General features: G+C 38.6%; 1 protein-coding gene across 1 annotated transcript; it reads left to right on the top strand.

The window, feature by feature from the left end:
• The first annotated feature begins 6,657 nt into the window (after positions 1 to 6,657).
• Positions 6,658 to 8,752, top strand: vsx1 (visual system homeobox 1 homolog, chx10-like). The gene is made up of 5 exons (XM_030787164.1): positions 6,658 to 7,045; positions 7,555 to 7,633; positions 7,745 to 7,868; positions 8,035 to 8,215; positions 8,496 to 8,752. Exons 1-5 carry the CDS (start codon positions 6,658 to 6,660, stop codon positions 8,750 to 8,752), a joined length of 1,029 nt encoding a protein of 342 aa, XP_030643024.1.
• Positions 8,753 to 9,076: the final 324 nt, after the last annotated feature.

Consider the following 9,076-nt stretch of genomic DNA (forward strand, 5'->3'; position numbering starts at 1 on the left):
CTTTCTCCCCCTTTTAGGAGACAGTACTCAGACTTCAGGAGATCATTAGTGGCCTTGCCTAATTTACAAAACTTTAATCCCAGTCCATAGAGTTGTTTACATGGGTGAATTAGGTTAATCTACCAGGGTGGGACGGGGAGCTATTTGCATAAATGTGCATTTTTGAATAATTAGTGGGACAGAGTGTGGCGCTTGATTTACAGAAGGGCGACGCGTGGCCAGACTATTGTTGTCCTTATCTTACATAAACAATAGACCAGCACAACAATTAACAACAAACCCAACAGGGTCTGGTGTTTAGAAGTCTTTGTTGGAGCTGACCCTGGGCATAATCGGTGTCTGGGTTTAGAATTATATGGGTGCAATTACTGCTATCGCTTACATTGCTTTTCTGCTCCAAACTGTAATGCAGAGTGTGTAAATTACAAAACAGTTGCGGCACCATCTGCCAAACTGCAATTGCCACTTTTTATGCTAGCGTTCGTGACCCATTGAAATTTTGCTCAGCATCGAAGGTTTTGATTTGAAGATTGTTCAGACAAAGTACAAGCAACAACCCCAAAACCAGGAGAAAATCTATTGTATTTAGAGATATTGCCTGAACACTGGAGCAAATGGTTAGAAAACTTGCAATGTCTCAGATTTTCACTGAGCTACGTACAGACATGATATACTGGCACTGCAAAGGATGAGACTTCCCTCTCTCCCTCTAAAGCTTAAACAGCTCAAAAGCTGCACATAAATGGAACCAACTGGTTGCCTCAGTGATGTCCTCTAATATGGAATAAAAGAGTTTAATTAATGCTGGATTCTGGGGGCCAGGCGGGCTCTTGAGTGGCTTTGTCTGTATTCTCAGGAGAGCCAGTAACTGACCATGTCCTAACGTCTCACACACACTCTTTGACTCCTCCATGTGTCATCACACAGCTTTGAATGTTTAGAGCTGTGAAAATGATTACAGGAGTTTATAGCTCAGCAGGGTGTCATTTGATTTCCAGCGGGTTGTTCACAAAACCCTGAGCTGAGCAAATGCAAAAACTCTTCATGTGCTCACAAAAAGACAGAGCCACAGCTAAGGGATTCCATGTGACATCACAGCAGCGGCCACATGATTTTGGCAGGGCATCTTGCTGTAAAAATAAAAAAGTAAATAAATAAATAAAAAGCAACAAAACATTAGCTTCTGAACTGATCTCCTTTTTTTCTGCTTTTTTAAACTAAAGACGTTTCGAATTACTGCAAATAAATGATACAGGGAGCTGATAAGTCATAAACAGAATCAGTTCTGAGAAAAACATAACATAAATATCAGTCTCGGAGAACATTTTTAGCTAGTTACCTTATTTGATTTGATCAATGCAACCACCATTCAGCTGGTTTAATATGAATGATATTGTCTTTCTTCAATTCCACTCAGCGTTGCTTCTTCCCAGAGGATATGAAACGTTCACAGAATTTTTGAGTGGCTTTGGTGCTGGGTTAAGAAGTGACATTGTGAGATAATGAGTATAATCAGAAGGTCTGAAAATCCCTGCACTTCATTTGCTCCTGTAAGCTTCCATTTTCTATTTTATTTATTAATTTCATTGACATTCAAGCACTGAGTGGAATTAAATATCCCGGTCCAAAGCAGGGACAATTCATTATGACAGTGAAATAGACAAAACAAAACAAAGGGGAAAAAAGTAGAGATGAAAAGATCATAGTGAATAACTAAACCCTGACAGACATCTGTGCCTTAGGATAAGCAGTCAGTTGAACTAAGAATCCAAAACCTAATCTCAACATACATTATTTACCTCCCCGGTCAACGAATCCTTTGCGTTGTATAATTGCAGTCCACAACATTATAACATAAGTTCCAAAAGCGATCAGCAGCTTACTGTTTACCCCCATTCTGACCCCAATAACAAAATCAGAACATTGAATAAGTTGAGATTTTAGCACACAAATGATGTTAAGCCTGTTCCTCTTTAATATTGCAAACTGATTATTTGATTTTCTTTCCCGCTGAAGAGCCGCAAGCTCACAAGAATTTGCATAACTGCCTCAGTGTTCCCATGAGATTATATAAAAGATTGCATTTGAACGCGAATGGGCAAAAATCAGATTATCACTATAAAGGGACAATTCATTTTACACAAATGTAATGTGAACAAGATTTGGTTGGAATTTGGGTTAGCTACTGTTGAAAAGTTATCTGTTGGTTGTATTTTATGGAATAAGGGATTGGCCAACAGAGAGAAATTTAAGTGCTTTTCTTGTTATCTCCATGTTGATTCTTATCGACTTTGTTTCCTAGACATTAAGAGCGTCCTGCTGTTCCTGGCCATGGAATTGTGGAAGACAAGTAAAGAGTGTTCAGGAAAGACATGTCTCAGCATGGCTCCAGAGGTCCCACTGACAGAACAAGGAGATGATGTTGGGTGTGAGGAAACAGTGGTGGCTGAGCCTTAGATCTCTCTGTTTGTGCTGGGTGTTAAGTGGTGGCGTGTCACGTTCTCTACGATTACAAATCTGCTTCAGTCTTAGTAGATAGGATAAAACATCTGGATAGTGGTGGGTACAGCTGTTTTCCCAACACATGCAAGTACCCTCAGACCCCAGTGGTATTTTACATGCACAGGCATACACAGATGCAAGTACGCACACACTCCCGTTTGGCAAGGCATTCAGTCTTGAAAATCTGCCAGATGCCTGCCAAGTATTAACTTGAGGTACCACTCCATGAGGAGTGAAAGAAAAATATGACACCAGGATCTTCAGTGATGCTTTTCCAGGACTCAGGGCCTTGGGCATTTATTAGATTTACCCTGGGAATACATTTTGAGTAATGTTTTCAATACTGCGGTTATTCCTTGACTTAATTCTGGATTTGACTTTAGTTCTGGGGTGAAAAGAGCTGCAGAGCACAATACCAGAGAACACACATATGAGTGTGAGTTACCAGTCAGGTGAATAATTATCGTTGCTGACCCTGTTTCAGTTTTATAGCAATGTTTTGTGAGCAGAAAGCTTAGGAATATAGTTAGTTATGTTTGGATGTGTACTGAGGCTATTGTATAATGTATAATGTAAAACTAATCTCTTTTTTGTATTACTTCATCCCAATAAATGTTCTGGTAACGACTGCAGCATTTTGTTGCTGCTGTTGCTGCTGTTGTTGTTGTTGTTGTTGTTGTTGTTGTTTTACCCAGTTCCCTTTGCAACATCACCCACAAGGTTACGTATGGTTCCTGTGGCTTTTTATAGGCCAGAATTGTCACAAGCAGGAAAGCAGGTTTTTTTGTAGTCTTTTTCAATGACTGCAGCCTGGGGCGACACATCAGGGAGTGCTCCAATGCCCAGTGGCTGGATCCTGTACAGAATTAGGGCACGTGGCCTGTCTATTAGTCAAACAACCACCATGTGCCTGGGGATCGGCAGAGAAAATTAGAGCAAAAAGTGATTTTTTGATGTTACGCTCTTTAAGAGATTAATAGTCTTGGCAGTGGAGAATCAGATGGAAATCTTCTCGGGGAAAATAATGAGCAGAGAAACATTTACTGATTAGTTTAATCCCAGATAATCCTATCTGATGACACCATGAAACCCAGCCTTGTAATCTGGCCTTTAAAATAATATTTTCTTCACTGAGTGTAGAGGAAGCACACTTTGCAGGGAAATCGTGTGTTCTTCATCCATCCCAAATGACAGAGTTTATCAAAATTTAGAGACGCTTCATTAGTGTTAATGTTCTTGCTAATCTTGTTGACGCTCAACTGTTCAAGCAAAGTGACACTGCTGAAGAAATGACAAGCTGTGATTAACTCATCCTGGTTTTGAAAGTAAATGTCTAGATTAAAAAACATACAGGACACAATAAAAATGGTTGTTTATTTAGCAACAGATGTAAACAGTCTATTTTGTTTTTAAAGAAATAGTTGTCATTTGACCTTTGAGTCTAAAAGTAAACACATTGTAGATCACACAACATCATTAGATAATGATAAGTAAGAGGTGAAGGAACAACATGATGATGATGATTGTTGTTGTTATTATTAGTAGTAGTAGATGTATCAGTATTAGTATAAATGTCTCAGCTGCCATAAATAAAACATGACATTTTAGGTTTGGATTCTAATGATCTTCCTTCATAGTGTTTGTATGAATGGGACATCTGTGGCATACTATGTTGGAGGGACTGGGGCAGACTAATATCTCACACATAGAACGTGCTTCGTGACCATTCTCTTCTCTTGTAAGGATATTTTTAATTCAAGGGATATTATCAAATGTTGAGGCTATTCCTATACCTTTAAATTATTTAAAATGTTTAAAAACTCTTTTTTCTTTGGCTGCACTTTTTAGACTGAACACTGCAAAATTTTCCTGTGAGTTCAAATTTGTTGCAGTGTGTACATTCTGTATAGAGATGCGTAAAATACACATTGAAATAGTAGAACATGTATTTTCATAGTTCATTGCTTGATATTTTTTCTATCACACTTATAGTCGTGGCATTCATATTTTTCTGAGTATTTATGAGCTGGCTATGAATAACTATTTAAAGAACCCACTTAACAACTTGGAATCAGCCCTAATGGACGCTTGCCCTAAAAGCAGATTTCAGAGAGCTCTTTAGTGAAGTGATAGATTATTGAGAGGGTAAACGAATTTAATGTAGGCTATTTCGTTTAATTATCTTGTGTAAGACGATTTCTCAAATTGCTTTTTATATTAGAGGTCAAGATGATACCTTCGTTTTTAATCAAAACTTATTTGGAACGTGTTTAATATGTCCATTTTCCTTCCATTTGTGCACCTGTGGTGACACCCCCCATTCAAATCTGGCGAGATTATCGAACGTTGCTTTTAATTTTACGAATTACTGTAACGCACAGGCGCTTCATGGTGCACCGGTATTAAATTTAGCTGGGGAACTAAAGCTGCTTCTATGATCACGCCAAACAATTACGGTTTTACCCTAATATCTTTTCAGTCAGAAACTGTGTGGAAGGTCGGATTACGAACTCTTATTACTACAGATTTTTCCTAGGTTAGTTTGGTTTGAGCGAAAGTGTACGGGAAGAAGTGAAGAAGTGCCAGTCGCATAATTATGTGATAGATAGATACATAGATCTACATAGAAAGACAGATAGATGCATGCACGCGCATGTGTGTATGTGTGTGTCTGTATGCAACAGGCTACTTATGAAGATGACTATTCAAATGCCAGACATTTCCAATGAAAACGTAAAAATGTAATTATTCTATTTTTTCTTTTGGGTGGCCTACCGATAATACAATGACAAATATTTCTAAAGCAAAGGACACGCACTCCAGTTCCTCGAACATGTAGCAAGTAACATTTTCACAGCATGAATGCTTTATTATTATTTGCTTTAAATGAGAAGTTTTGGTTACTAACGCATTTTGCGCATAATTACCGGCCTTTTTCCAATTTAAATAAATTTGACTCAGTAAGAAGAAAAGCACAGAGGCCATGTAATTTTATTTACTGTTAACGAAAGTTACTGTTTTGTTAATCCTGAAGAGATTTAGCCCTTTCTTTAATAACGTAACGTCCCTCTTGTAATTATCTTTATCAAGCGCTGTGTCTAATCCTGAAGTGGACCAGAGAAGGGTGGAATCAGTCTACAGTTGTATAAGATGATGGTTAATCGTTTGGGTAAACAGATGAAGAGGACAGAAATGACGTGTTTTCTTTGCTTGCGGATAAGGAGAGATCGTAATGTCGCAACGCTGTTCTAGTCGTGTTGACAAATTAAGTTATACCCTTGTAATATAAGGAAGCCTGTCTGTCTAGGATTTTTTGTTCACTCTTCACTTAGTTATTTTTCACATAGATAATTTATAGATATTTTTACTGATGGGAACTTCAGTCCCTTTGTTTGTGCATCTATCTATCTATCTATCTATCTATCTATCTATCTATCTATCTATCTATCTATCTATCTATCTATCTATAGGCATATATATATAAATATTTATATATATATATATATATAATGAAATTCAAATGATTTTATACTGTGAACACCTTAGCACTTAGAACAATCCATTTCCGTGCCATAATATCACATGCCAGTGTGAGATCTGCACAAGTAGAATAAAATATCGGGACATAATTTTTTAGCAGCGAGATTGTAATACTCCAGGTTTTACAGAGAATTTCGAAGCATATTTTTTTCTTCTCAGCTTTGTTAGCACATTCTGATAGCAAGTGCCCATTTAGTAACATATTTTTCTTGGAATTCCTTAAAATAATTACTGTCTTAAATGAAGGTCGTCCATTAAGTGACCTCTACTTTCTTACTTTTAAAGACACGAAACTGTCGACAGGCAGTATCTCCACGTTCAGTCAATATAGCCTACAGTAAGTGAAATCTGTCATCAAGGGGAAAAAACTACTTAGGACCAATTCAGACAGGGGAAAATCCTCATCGGATTTAAAGCAAAATTGGTGGCAATTAATCCCTTGGAATTGAAAACGGGAAACGCCTCCTCCAGGTTGACTTATCTGCCGTTGTATCTGATTGGACCCTCATGTTATCTGGGGATATGACAGGGGGATAAATTGCCCTGCTGGCTCGCGCTCCCGCCTTATCCGTTATTCGAGAGAAAGAGAAAGTACAGGGTTGACAGATGACGAGTATGACGGGACGAGACGAGGCAGCCGACGAGAAGCCTAAAGTCAAGCTTTTAACCCCATCTTTTGGAATCGACAAATCACGCCTGAATGGCTCTGGATTCCGATCCAAAGGTTTCGCCATTACAGACCTACTGGGTCTGGAAACGGATCTTCAGCCTCATCAGTCCGGATCTGGAGTTGGTGGCAACAGTGATGGACAGAGTGCGGGGATTGGGGGATTCTCTTTTGCTGGGGGGTCTTTACCTCTCGGTTTGGGTTTTCTGTGCAGTTTAGCGGCACAACAACCTCCTGGAGCCCCGTGTTTTCTACCAAGCCACATTCCTCTTCTCCAGTCCAGGACAGAGAATCATTTTATGCAGAATTTGGAGCAGCAACGAGACGCCTATTCGGGTACATATAATTTTGTTTTGCGTATCCATCGGTTTCTTGCACTACCCGAAACATAACGGAGTTGTCCACGGGAGCCACTTTTACTGAGTGCTGAACTCACTGGCAGCGCAGTCTTTTCAGTAGGCTATATAAAGACAAGATTTATAAATCGTTAACTTCATCCCAATGAGTTGGATAAGGGGTGGTTACATTTAGGACATAAAATTTAGGGATTGACAACTACTGAAATTTCGATTTACCCAAATGACTCTGAAGATCGTCTATAACCCAGAGCATCTCAGTTCCACTGCGCTCTAAACATGGGATTTAGAACTGGTTTTCGGCTGTTATTGTTATTGATATTATTACTGTCTTGTACTTGAGTTGGTAATGTCCTTTGACCCACATAATTACGCGGAGATTTTGATATTTTATTTTAAAATATCTATTATTTTTTATAACTAACAAAGATGTGCGTAATAATAACTAATACCAGTTCAAATCTTAAATTCATTGATAATTTCTTTCAGATGATGACTGTCTCTCCGGAGACCGTAACGATGGAAAAAACTCAGGGAACTCACAGAAGAGGAAGAAAAGAAGACACAGGTATTGCAATTACGCAAATACTTCATTTCCTTTGGGTTCAGCAATGAGTAAAAAGAAACTAGTTAGCCAATATTTTAATCGCGGCCAAAATATATTACCTTCAATTTCCAGGACTGTGTTCACCTCCCATCAGTTGGAGGAGCTCGAGAAAGCCTTTCAAGAAGCGCACTATCCAGATGTGTATGCCAGGGAAATGTTGGCGATGAAGACGGAATTACCCGAGGATAGAATACAGGTGAGTGGACCATCGCCTCTGCATCCACACACACACAGTAAAACGTGGCAAACTTACACATCTGAATGATTCTGAGACAATGAGTAGAATTTAGTTGTTTTCTGTTTTATTGGAATTTATGTTATGCACATATAAAATCCACTTATCAAATTTGCATTTTATCCAGGTTTGGTTCCAGAATCGTCGAGCCAAATGGAGGAAGCGGGAGAAATGCTGGGGACGCAGCACCGTGATGGCAGAATACGGACTGTACGGTGCCATGGTTCGACACTCCATCCCGCTGCCCGAATCCATCATCAACTCGGCAAAGAACGGCATGATGGGCTCCTGTGCTCCCTGGCTTCTAGGTGAGCCAGCAGGTTGTGTGAATTTATTAATTATAAATAACTCAGTTATGTTTTTCATCACTTGAAAACATAACTGGGATGTTTTGTGCATCATTTTTTATTATTCGTTATAGACTCGATATTCGTATCTAAATAGGACATTACATGTATTACCATGAAAATTTCTTTCATTTTAATTATCTGCTTAAATTTGTTAGAGGGAGATTTAGACATAATAAACATTTTACTATACTTCTTTCACAACCTAATAGCATTTTCTTCTCGCATGTCTTTTGTACAGGAATGCACAAAAAATCAGTAGAAATAGCGAAGAAGTCCTCAGGCACGCCCGAATCCGTGCAATCAGATTCATATCCCGAGGACTATAATAAAGGGAAGGATAGCGACATTGTCTGGCCAAACCGTGCTAGCGCTGTGGACGACTCAGAAGAAATGGCGATCGATCTGTCCAGCACATCAAAACAAGAGAACAGAAGCACTTTGAAGTCCTCATTAGCCCGTAATGACATTAACAGTGATTCTGACAATGACAGCTAGATGCTGGAGTTTTTTTGTTTTTTTTTCTTGTCGAGTGATGGACAGTATTACGGAGTTTTTGCATACAAAGACAGGGATTTTTCATTTATGTAAACTCTGTACAACCGTCCAATCAACTTGTCAAAGGTGTATTTGTCCCACAACCTTCGATTGTTATTATTTTAAGTTTTATAAGTTGATTTGTTTGAGTATTGTAAACTATTTATGTGATGCGTGAAAAATACACAAAAAGCTTACCTAAGCTTAACCTTTGTGATTGGTTTTGAAAAAGCAACTTAAGTTCCCTGGAGAGATACATGTTATTTTGAAAGTTATTTTGTAAAT

Source organism: Chanos chanos, chromosome 10, assembly GCF_902362185.1.
Source record: "Chanos chanos chromosome 10, fChaCha1.1, whole genome shotgun sequence".
In the NCBI taxonomy this organism is placed as follows: Eukaryota; Metazoa; Chordata; class Actinopteri; order Gonorynchiformes; family Chanidae; genus Chanos; species Chanos chanos.

Bases quoted from the DNA above. Each gene is read 5' to 3' on its own strand.
- vsx1 (XM_030787164.1), top strand. From the start codon at position 6,658: ATGACGGGACGAGACGAGGCAGCCGACGAGAAGCCTAAAGTCAAGCTT. The intron at 7,046-7,554 runs GTACATATAATT...AATTTCTTTCAG, and splicing joins GCAACGAGACGCCTATTCGG to ATGATGACTGTCTCTCCGGA. The intron at 8,216-8,495 runs GTGAGCCAGCAG...TCTTTTGTACAG, and splicing joins CTGTGCTCCCTGGCTTCTAG to GAATGCACAAAAAATCAGTA.